The sequence below is a fragment of the Lotus japonicus genome, chromosome 2 (genome assembly GCF_012489685.1).
Source record: "Lotus japonicus ecotype B-129 chromosome 2, LjGifu_v1.2".
Lineage (NCBI taxonomy): Eukaryota > Viridiplantae > Streptophyta > Magnoliopsida > Fabales > Fabaceae > Lotus > Lotus japonicus.
In genome coordinates, this window is record NC_080042.1 from 54,587,523 (window position 1) to 54,599,243 (window position 11,721).

Sequence of the window (11,721 nt, forward strand, 5' to 3'; positions counted from 1 at the left end):
GATTTTACGCTTTAATCACAACAAAAAACGTATAAACAAGTTTAAAACAGAATTCAACAACTAAGATTTTGTACATCATAAGCTAACAAATGATATATACACATGAAACAACTTGTATATAATCCAGTTTCTGATTCAGGCTAACTAAAAAATTATCAATTTTACAATTTTTTACAACACCAAAACTTGGTATTCATATTCTTTAATTTGTCCTCAAAGAAACGATAAGAAGACTTTGCAAAGAAATTATATACAGAACAACTTGACTCATTCTATATTAAAAAATTAAAAGAATTAATAATACTAACTAACATTAATTAATAACTTCATAATAAAAACACACAAATAATTATTTTAACTTATTGTTAAATAACGTTTTTGAAACAATTGTTAAATAACGTTAAAAAATAGTTATTGTTAAATATATATATATATATATATATATATATATATAAAAGTAATTATTATAATGGTTGGGTTGTGTTTTAGTTATTTTGTGTAATAACACTAATGTTTACTTTCGTTCAAAAAAAACTAATGTTTACTTGTCAAAGATTTTTATAGTATTATTTTTGTTTATATATATAATTAAATGTAACCATTATCTCAAAACACTTGTCTAGCCTAGTGGTAAGGTTCACAGCATTGCATCTTGAGGGAATGAGTTTGAATCCAAGCTAGACACTTTTCTAAATTTTTTCACAACTAATAAATGCTAAGGAAAAAAAAGTGCTTTGTTCAAAAAAAAATGCTGGAAAAAAAAATGACCGGTTCAACCGAGATCGGCCGAGTTCCGGTTTAACCATAAAAACCGGCCGAGTTGACCGGTTCACACCGGGCGGCTTACATGGTCGGTTCGATGCTCGGCTCAAACCGGTCTAGGGTCCGGTTCCCGGTTCAACCGGTCAAACTGGCCGGTTCGAGCCGAGTTTTATAACACTGACATAGAGGAAACGAAAAAGATTGGCATATCATAACACTAGTTATCAGGGGTCGATTTATTATGGTCCTCTAAAAACTTGTGCATGGTTGCACGTCTGCTTTTTGACCTGCAATAGGAAGTTTAACAGGTAATTTATATATTATTTTTTAAATTTAATATATTATGATATAATTAGGGAAATAGTTATTAATGATTATAGTTAAGTGAGTGTGGTAACTTCTTGAGTTACTGGTCCAGTAAAAAAAAGTTTAATAATTTTTTAAGTAAAACATTAATCATTAACAAAATAATGAATTCATCCCTTTCACCTTCAGTAACAAACCCATCACTCATTCAGTAACAAACCCAAATCACTTAATGAATTCATCTCAAACCTGATCACTCCATCACTCCATCATCACTCATTCATCTCTCTATCTTGTTCAACATGATGAACTCCTCCAGTTAGGGTTTCTCCTCCTTGCAATCCCGTAACCAGATTCGCGTCCTTGCAAATCCCATAACCCGATTCTCCTCTATCGCCTCCTCCATCTCATCTGTGCGAGCAGCCTCCATTTCATCTGTACGAGCCGCGATTTGCTGAACCCCGGCGTCCATCTTCTCCTTTTGAGACACGATTTGGTAAACCTCATCCATTTCCTCCGCCGTTGCTTCGATTAGGCCCATAAATCGCTGACATCGTGTATTCTGATTTCAGGGTTTCTGGTTTCATCGCTGACCTCGCGACCTCGCAGGCATAACTGAGTTTGCTTTCTGGGCTTTTGGTTTGGTTGCTGGCGTTGATCATGTCTTCTCATACCCAGGAGTCTCGGTCCAACTATCACAACGATGAACCCCCCACTCCAGTCCCCAGTTCAGGTAACTCTTAAGTACTTAGTTCTCTCTGTTTCTTCATTATTTCTGGTGCTCTGAAAATTACATAGCTGGGTTAGGAATAGGAAGTTGCGTTTTCCAAGGATTGTGGAAATTCCATACCTGTGTTGTGGTTTGTATGGAAAATGAAGTTCTGAAAATTCCATATTGTGTTATGGGTTGTGTGGAAAATGAAGTTCTGAACATCTCCATTAATTTCTGAAAATTCCATTTATGCCTCAAATTAAGTTCTTGTTGGTTGATTTGATTGCCTGCCAGGATGCACTAGATGTGGTTAGAGTAGTTGTTGAAGGTGATGGAGATGTTCAAGTGCAAGATAAAGAGCAGGACAATTAAAAATAAAGTTGGGGATGTTATTCAACAAACACTAGTCTGCTTTAGAGAGGGTAAAAGGAAAGACTATGCTGGCCATGCTGGTGAAAAGAGAAAGCAGTTTCCGAAAAAAGACACAAGATGTGAGTGTAAGGCTCATTGCATGCTTCATGTTCTGAAGGTGGACAACCGTTGGCATGTTAAATCTGTTTGTGATGAGCAAAATCATGTACTTGTTGGAGATGATTTGATTGGATTGGCACCTGCCCATCGGAGAATGGACGAGGCTGACATTACTCAGTTGAATTGCTATAGGATGTCAGGAATCAGCACTCCAAAAGCTTATGGTGTGTTTGCCAACCAGATGGGTGGATACCAAAATGTTCCTTTTGGTCCTAGACAAATGTGGAATGAATGATTTAAAAAGAAGGAGGACAAGGTATGTGATTCAAGGGGTGTTATTGGTTTTTTACGTAAGTTGAAGGAGAAAGATGCTGACCTGATTTGGAAACACACTTATGATGAGGATCGAAGGCTAGACAAGTTATTTTGGAGCGATGGTTGCAGCCGTGACAACTATTCATTGTTTGGTGATGTGTTGGCATTTGATGCAACTTACAAGAAGAACAAGTACAAGCGGCCTCTTATGATATTCTCCGGGGTTTATCCTCACAACCAGACAATTATATTCGCTGCTGCTCTAGTTTCCAATGAGCAAGAGGATACATATGTTTGGTTGCTTCAGAATTTGTTAGATGCAATGCACGAGAAGTTTCCAGTGTCAGTGATCACAGATGGAGATCCAGCAATTAAAAAGGCGATAAGAAAGGTTTTACCAAATGCTCATCACAGGTTATGTGCTTGGCATCTTCTCCGCAATGCAGTAAGCAATGTTGTTGAACCAAAATTCATTCAAATGTTCACTAGATGCATGCTTTGTGATCTTGAAGTTGCAAAGTTTGAGAAAAAATTTGCTGAAATGGTTATTGAATGTGGATGTCAAGACAATGTGTGGGTTCAAGACTTGTATGCGCAGAAGAAGATGTGGGCTACTGCACATATGCGGGGTGAATTCTTTGCGGGCTCTCGTACAACCTCTCGGGTTGAGGGATTACATGCCCAAGTTGGCAGGTTTGTGGATTCATGGAACAACTTAACGGATTTCATGCACAATTTCAACTGATATCTGAGCTATCAGCGACAAAGGGAGCGTGAGGCTGATTTTGCATCTATGCAAGGAGACATGTTCCTCAAACCCAACTAAAGAGACTTGAGAGGTCAGCTTCCAACCATTACACAGATAGCATTTTTAAGCTTGTCTCTAAGGCTCTTCATCGGGCAATGATGCTCAAGGTTAATCTATACAAGGAGACTTCAACTTCCATCATTTACTATGTCTCAAATTTCTCATTGTCTAGTAGGAAATGGGTTGTTTCATTGTGCCAAACAATTGTTGTTTTTAAATGCTCTTGTATGAGGATGGAATCGCATGGCATTCCATGCGATCACATTCTAGCTGATGCAGATTTATAGACCTTCCTGAAATTCTATCATCCTTAGTTCTTGGGAGATGAACCAAAGCAGCAAAAGAGGGTCTTGAGTTGCGTGGTGAACAATTGGCTTCATGGGACCCAATGGATGTTTGCAGATATCACGTTTTGAAGGAAAATTGCAGGCGGATGTGTAAATCAGCTTGTAGAGCACCGAAGACATTTCGGGAAACAAATGAGATTGTTTTGAAGCAAGCAAGAAAGATGAAAAAGGGTGGTGATGGAGTGAAACAACCTGAACCAATCATGGCTAATGATCCTGATAGATACTTGCGTGACCCGCTCAAACACATTAAAAAACACATGGATGGTGCACCTGGAGTGAGTGGAGCGGGGAGACGTATTTCCCATTGCGGTCTTTGCGGTGATGCGGGTCATAATCGCAAAACTTGCCTAAGACAAACACAATGAGGTGAGTATTTTACTTGTGTTGTCTTTAATCTATAAATAATACTTAAAATTTACATTTGAATCATTTTTTACTATTGTTCTAACAGCTGTGTTGGACCATTTATGAAGTTGAAGTGCCTACTTGGATACGGGCTGAAGTTGTAAGACCCTACTTTGATGAATAAAATTATTTATTATAGAATAAATGATAGATGTGATTTGCTTATGTATTGTGAATTTTCCTTGATGCTTTGAGTGTGTAGTATTATTAATATTGAAGTGATAATACTCGAGGGCTAGGAAATAATTATTTATAAGGTCAAGGACTCCAAGATAAGTGATTTTGGGTTGCTTGGAGGCCAAGGATGTGGGCCATACTCGAGTAGGTGAATAGGAAGGGAGAGGAGATTTGTTTTTGACTAGGATTGCATGAATCAAGGGGAAATTTGGGAGCTATGTCTCTTAGTTAAGTGCTGATCAGTTTTGGGACAAGGGAGTTATAGGCAAATGAAGAGCCATTAATGCTATGTCTCAATTCAAATTTGTGAAGTGTGCAAAACCCTAGTTGGGCTTGCTTGGGCTGCGAGTGTGAGGGCAAAAGGGGGAGAATTATGCAGCTTTTGAGAGACCAAATAAGGCTTAGTTAGAAACCTTATCCCATACTTTCATTTTCCCACACACATTCAGAAGAGAAAAAAAGAAAACAAGAGTGAAAGAGTGAGAGAGAGGTGGCGGCTAGAGAGAAAGAAAGAAGAAGAAGAAGAAGAAGAAGAAGAAGAAGAAGAAGAAGAAGAAGAAAGAGCAAGAGAGGTCAAGAGAGAAAGGAGGAGATCAAGTCAAGGATGAAGGTGCAGCAAGGAGAAGGCTCTTCCATTCGGCTCTTCCATCACCAATATTTCATCTTTTCAAACCCAACAACTAAGGTAAGGGTGGATCTAGTGGGTAGAGTCTAGGTTTCTATATGATGAAGGTTTTCTTGATTAGCATGCCTATGATATGAGTTTGGTTTGGTTGATGATGTATGATGGATGAGGGTAGAACACATGCTTTAGGAGTTTGGTATGTGCAGCCACAAACATGATCAAAGTTTGATGCCATGCTTACTTGCCTTAGTTGCCAAACTTGACTATTTTATCATGTTTTTGCCTAGAACACATTCTGTATTGTATTGTATGTCTAGGGCTGAATATGATGATGATTAGCATGATGTGGTTGCTGCTCTATGTTGTCCTATAGAATGGCCAAAACGTTTTAAAAGAAAAAGAGAGAAGCCTAGAGCATATGGTGCTCTCGGCTACACCCAAAACAAGGGTTTTGGTGGATTTTTCTTTAGTTTTTGATGCTATTGATTATGTCTGATTGCTACTGGAATTTGTACCAAATTTGTGATGCTTGTATGATGACATGATCAATATGTTAATGCTTATCAAATGACCCCATGTCATAGGTATGAATTCCATGATTTTTCACTAGATTTTGACTAGATTTTCACATGACTTAGCATGAAAGATGATGTATGATCAGTTCTGGAATTTTGTGAGAATATGCTTGATAATGTTGGCTGGACATTGGCTTGTGAAGTTGGAGTGGAAGAAAGGAAGAGTTTTGAAAACCCTTGAGCCCTTTAGGGTTCGGCCGAGCCACTTTTGTGGTTGTCGGCGAGTTTTCTTTCTTCCGATTCATGCACAAGTTTATGTGATAGCTTGGTTGATGAGGTTGCCATGATTTAAGTATTGGTATGCATGACAATATGTCTATGTGTTTTGGTATAGCTTATACGTTGCCTGATTTGGATATTGCCAAAAGGTCGCTCATCCAGCTGTAATTCCTTTTGGTGCTGTGATTATTTCTGTCGTTTATGTTTCATTATTCGAAGTTATAATTGTTAAGACTCTAGGTTGACATAGTATAGCCTTGAACAAGAGAAATGAGAACTTAATCGCTTGCAAGTAAAATGTGACGTTATTGGAACATAGGTCTAGTGATGACTATGGACCATGAGAACGATGGTACCGTTAGAGACAAACGGTTACTTGCACCTGAGGGTGTTTGTGGGTTGTACTGTGTGTCCTCACGTGATGAGGTTGACTGCGGTCTCCTCGAGATTATGGGTTGTACTGTGTGTCCCCATGTGACTTGGGTTGTACTGAGTGTCCCCTTGTGATTGTTCATCTGCGGATGATCGTGATTTGGCCATGGTGTTGAGGTGGTTGTGTGAATGGTGAGGATGTTAGTCTAACTGAACTTAGGTGACTAACTGAGATGAGACTTAAAGATTTTCCATTTAAATCTTATTATCTATGTGATATATGATCTTCCTATATGTGAACATGAGATCTGACCCTTGCAATGTTTGTTATGTGTTATTCTGGGGGGGGGGCCCAGATGGTGAAGACCAAGAGTGTTGTGACCTCCTGGACAATCGATCTCCCTGATTAGGGAAAGGACAACGCCTGGCAGACCGACTCTAGCCAGGTACGTCGCTTGTACGTCGGCAGTGCTACGATCACCGGACGAGACCGACATGGGAACATCATTGAGACTCAGAAGATGGAATGGGGCAAGGTCAAGATGTCCTTTGCACCATGCCGCTTCCTTCACCCAGGTGATGAGGGTTCTAGCTCGAACTCTCCATAGTTGGCTGATGTAGAGGAGGATACTTCACGAGCGCATGAGGCCCCAACCTGGTGGGGGCGTATTGGTGACTTTCCAGTCCCGCCTCTAGAGTCACTTCCAGATCCGGATGCCACTGCTCCAGTGAAGAAGCGTCAGAGACTTTGTGGGTGGCTCGAGGAGTGATTGATGTTTCTCTTATTGGGGGTCGAGTGACTCGTAGTTCTGAACTATTATTTATAAGTTTTATTTTCAGGGATTTTTGATGTACTTTTGATGTAGGGCTTTAGCCCAAGGTTACAGTTTATGTACTTTGAATTATGGTTGCCTTCATTTACAGAGTTGTTTTATTCAGAAACTTATGTTTTATTTATTTCGCAAAATTTATATCGTAAAGTTTTCAAGAGTTTCACAATAATTGAACCTTTGTCATTAATGCAAGACTAATATGTGAATCGACGAAAACTCTTTACAAAAATACATGTGATTGGTTACTGTGTGACACTCGAAAAATCGGGGCGTTACAGAAGTGGCTGGTTTGATAAGGGCTGTTGTGTGTGTGTGTTTGTACCTTTTCATGTATTTGATTTCAATTGTGTTTGATGAACTGAACATGTGTAGACTAATATATATTCATGTCATGAGTTGGGATCTGTTTGTTTAGTTTGAATATGGATATGGGCTGTGTGTTTGTTTAGTGCTAGTTTGATATGTGATGTATGTTTTAGCTGAACTGTTGTTTACGGAATGAGAAATGGCAAACTATCTAATTGAAGAGTGTTGAATGCAGTATTACCAGTTTAGCTTGAATGGGTTTAATTTTTATTCTGTTTACAAAGGTTTAATTTATTTTATGAACATGGGCGTGTTTTTGGTTTTTGTGGAGCCATGGAATTGCCAGTTTAGCTTCAAACATTTATTGGGCCCCAAAATTCTGTAGCCCATTTCTGATACCAAAAAAAAAAGAGGGCCAATGTATTCGGCCCACTAGTGAAAATGCGTTCAGAAATTGTAGACTTCAATGGCCACTTCAATGCTTTCACACAATCAGTTTTTTCTTTAAAAAATTTGTGGCCCAAAGCTTCCACTTCGTGATAATTGAAAATAATACAAAGGAACAAAACACTTCATTCCATTAATTGAAAATAAACCGAATAAACCAGAACACTAAACTTCAAAGGTTCGTTAATGACAAACAATCAAACCATACATCACAAACGGGATTGGTGATGAACACACAATGTTCAAAGTGATACATGATGACAAAAGTGAAATAAATCTAATGACGGCGACGGCAGCTAACAGTGACCTTATAAGTGTCACAGTACTTAGTTGCATGCACACATATGTTGTTTCCCTCATCCAAATTTTGGTCCTCCACCAAATCATACCACTCCCCGCCATATGCACAAGTGAAGCGGCGTGTAACATTCCAACATAGCTTCACGTTGTAACGTTTCCCATCCTCGGTTTGTAAATCAGCGTTCGAATACTTCCTTGACATCCATTTCCTTACAAACCAAGCGGGTACGTTCTTCATGTTAAAATTAAAAACAATTAAAAACAAAGTCATGGGGTGAATATAATATAACATGTCATTAAAAAAAAGTCATGGGGTGAGCATATGCGCATGCATGCATTGAACCTGAGCTATTGTGAACAAATTCAGACTAATTACCAAGGTTTGCCTAGCTGAAGATTGGGAAGATGTGATATCAATGTTGAAACCCGGATTGAAAGGAAAACGCCCAGGCCTCACTTCACGTCCAAGAGGAAGCTCAACCTCTGCCTCCACCTCTTCGTGATCCTCAGGTTCTGAATCACCTGATGATATCTCAATCGGCTCCTCCTTGACCTTGAAGCTAGTGCTGGCCATTTGATCTAACTTGGTAAAAAACAAAGTGAGGAATGGAAGGAAGGAAGGAAGGCAGAACTTAAGGGTGTTTGAGCATGAAAGGGACGTGAGGGTGAGGGAGGGTATTTATAGGAGAGTTTGTATGTGGGCATGAAAGGGATGTGAGGGAGAGTATTTAATGGGATTGGTGGGTAATTAGGGTGAGTAGGAGAAGAGGATTAAATGTAGTCAGATCAGAAATGAAAGGTATTAAAGAGAATTAATAAAGAGAAAGAAGGTTACATTTCCTATGCATTTGATGGTTGCAGAAATTAAAACAGAAATCAAAGCTATTAATGCCCCCATTTGACCTGTTGAAAAACCGTAAATACACCATTAAGTGGACCCATTTGGTTACATCTCATATTTAAAATGCATGTTTTCTAAACAAAAAGTCAACCTATTGGGTCACAAGCACTAAGGGATAATGGATACTACTTAAGTGGACCTCCACCAAAATACACCACGGATACAAGAAACCAGGACCATGGTGGATTGATTAAAGTTGAAATAATACTACCAAGTGGTAATACTATGCATTGCCAATCATAGGAATTTCAATGCATTGTATTACCACAAATAAACCATGTGGCATAATTGTCAAGTAATTTTGTCAACAGTCAACAAAAGAAGAGGCATAATTACAGATCAATCAGATAGATCAAATGATCAAAGGAGGAAAAACATATATATGAACAAAAAATGAATTGAAGGGCATTTTCCAACTCCCGCAAGCCTCATCCACAGCCACATCCCGCTGATCTATCAGCGAACAAAAAACATGCTTCACGGTCCAGCTTCATTCTATACCAGCGACATGAAGGTCGGTCCAGAGCAAGCAAGCCTTCTCTTCAAACATTCTCCTCGTGTCGTTATGCTCCCCAGATAGCAGACTAGTGGCTGTTTTGGTACGCACAACACTATCATTCGGCTACAACATAAATAACATAATGTAAGTTAGTAAGTTAGTAAATAGAAATAAAGACAGCATCACACAATGAATTAAAGTTCAAAAGACATGAAAATGAAAACAAATTGCAATGAAGACATGTATCTACTATACTTATCCACTTGAGAAAACTTACATATCCACTATGATTGGGGCTAAACCCAACCCCCATCTCAAGCAAACTCAGCACCCAAACCGCTGAATCATGACTGCAGTCAACATTGGAGGAAATAATTAGTAAAAAGTAAAAAAAAAAAAAGTTGCTACATTATATAATCCATTGAGAAATCAAACACAAACCTGCTTCCTTTGTTGGGGATTCCTCTTGCTTCCTTCAGCTTCCATGAATGGAACTATGCCATTTTTCTGAAGAAATCTCTTTCAACATATGTCTCTGATGAACTCATCATTTGCATAAGTGTATCACACTGCCACGCGAGAGAAACATTAGATGCTAAACAATAAATAATGTAATTAACACATTCAAGTGAGAGGCGCAGCAAGTTACCATTGTTCGCATGCTTGCACATCTTATTGGTGTAAGACCAAGATTTGGTCATGTAGTACAACTCTAGGTTTTGATGATTACATGTTAACTATTGTGTATGAACAATTATGGTACTCTAACATTGTTTTCTGAGAGTTTAAATGACAGGCTCTGACTCTGGTCAATACTCACAATTATCAGAAGCATTTATCCCAAAGAGTAACCAACGCAACGCTTTCGCACTCACTATGTTCTGATTGAACAGTAGTATATGCTTCAGAAGTTCTGAAGATGATAAGCTCTGATGTGGATTCAGATCATTTAAAGTTCTGAAGACTAGAAGCTCTGAAGGTACATAGGCTCTGAAGGTCCAGAAGCTCTGAAGGTCCAGAAGCTAAGTGAAGACTCTGAAGTCCAAGAGTAAGCTGGCTCTGAAGACCAAGTACTTCCAACTCTGATGTTCAGAAGCAGAAGATACGAAGGTCAGAGGATCCAAGCTTCCCTCTGACTCTGATCACCAAGCTTCACAAGTTCCAACATGAAGCGTCGTCTGATCAGAAGTCAACTAGGATAAGGCTCACGTCGCTATCCAAGTACAAAAGCAATTGTACTATTCTGACGACCTTACCTAAGATGTTCAGCCACAGCAGAATCTGGAAGTTCCGGATTTTCCCTCCAACGGTAGCATTTCAAACAACGAATACAACCCTAATCATTGGAGTATAAATAGAGGCTGGAGTTGGAAGAAGACGCTAAAAAACTTTGTGCAAGCTCAAGCAACCATTCAATATTCTCTTAGCAATCTTTCTTCAATAGTTCTTATTGTGTTTACCTTAGCTTTCTTAGAAGCATTCATTGTAAACCCAAAACCCTCAAACAGTTAGTTTGATTTTCTTAAGGGACCAAGTTTGGTCAGCTCCTTGAGAAGACTAAGAGAGTGAATCTTAGTGTTTGTCAGTTCATTGTATTGTTAGTCACTGAGCAGGTTGCTAGTGCAGTTGTAACAAACATGGAATAGTGGATTGCCTTCATTCTAAGAACGAAGAAATCACCTTAACGGGTGGACTGGACTAGCTTGAGCAATTATCAAGTGAACCAGGATAAAATACTTGTGTGCTTCTCTTCATCTCTTATCTTTGCACCTTGTGTTGATTGTTCGAGAGATTTGTCTAAATCTCAAGAGGGAAAAGTTTTTAGTTGAAAACGCTATTCAACCCCCCTCCCCTTTCTATCGTTTTTCATACCTTCAATGGGTATGTCCTCCACATTGAGATGAGAATCAAAGTAATAGATGGCATAATCCACAATAGATATGACCATCAAATACCAGTGCCCAGACTCACTCTTCATAGGAACATAAATCTACACAACAATCAAGTATATTAAATGGTGACCACAGACATTTTGCAACCAAATATAAATGAACAAATTAGAATTAAATAACTATGTATACTTACAAAGCTTAATGTGTTCCATGGAGTCATGAAGGGGTTGAAGTAAGCTCTAACCAACTTTTCAATGGAAAGACCCTTGTAAACATCCTCCTATTAGAAGCAAAAACAGCAACGACTTCAATACAATATTTCCATTGCACTTTTTCATACAATTTAAAATGGTGGATATGAAATTGTTGAACACCTACCACAAATGATGGAGGAATGCACCATATAGTATCATCCAGAAGATAGCTCTGTTCACGCGCTATCTTGA

General features: G+C 38.7%; 1 protein-coding gene across 1 annotated transcript; it reads left to right on the forward strand.

Annotated features, from left to right (window-relative positions):
- The first annotated feature begins 2,111 nt into the window (after window positions 1–2,111).
- On the forward strand, window positions 2,112–4,253 carry LOC130736655 (protein FAR1-RELATED SEQUENCE 5-like). Its single transcript, XM_057588457.1, has 4 exons — window positions 2,112–2,510; window positions 2,613–3,259; window positions 3,777–3,999; window positions 4,176–4,253. The coding sequence occupies exons 1-4, from the start codon at window positions 2,112–2,114 to the stop codon at window positions 4,251–4,253; spliced, it is 1,347 nt and encodes a 448-aa protein (XP_057444440.1).
- Window positions 4,254–11,721: the final 7,468 nt, after the last annotated feature.

Bases quoted from the DNA above. Each gene is read 5' to 3' on its own strand.
- LOC130736655 (XM_057588457.1), top strand. From the start codon at position 2,112: ATGGAGATGTTCAAGTGCAAGATAAAGAGCAGGACAATTAAAAATAAA. The intron at 2,511-2,612 runs GTTCCTTTTGGT...CGTAAGTTGAAG, and splicing joins AGATGGGTGGATACCAAAAT to GAGAAAGATGCTGACCTGAT. The intron at 3,260-3,776 runs GTTTGTGGATTC...GGATGTTTGCAG, and splicing joins TTACATGCCCAAGTTGGCAG to ATATCACGTTTTGAAGGAAA.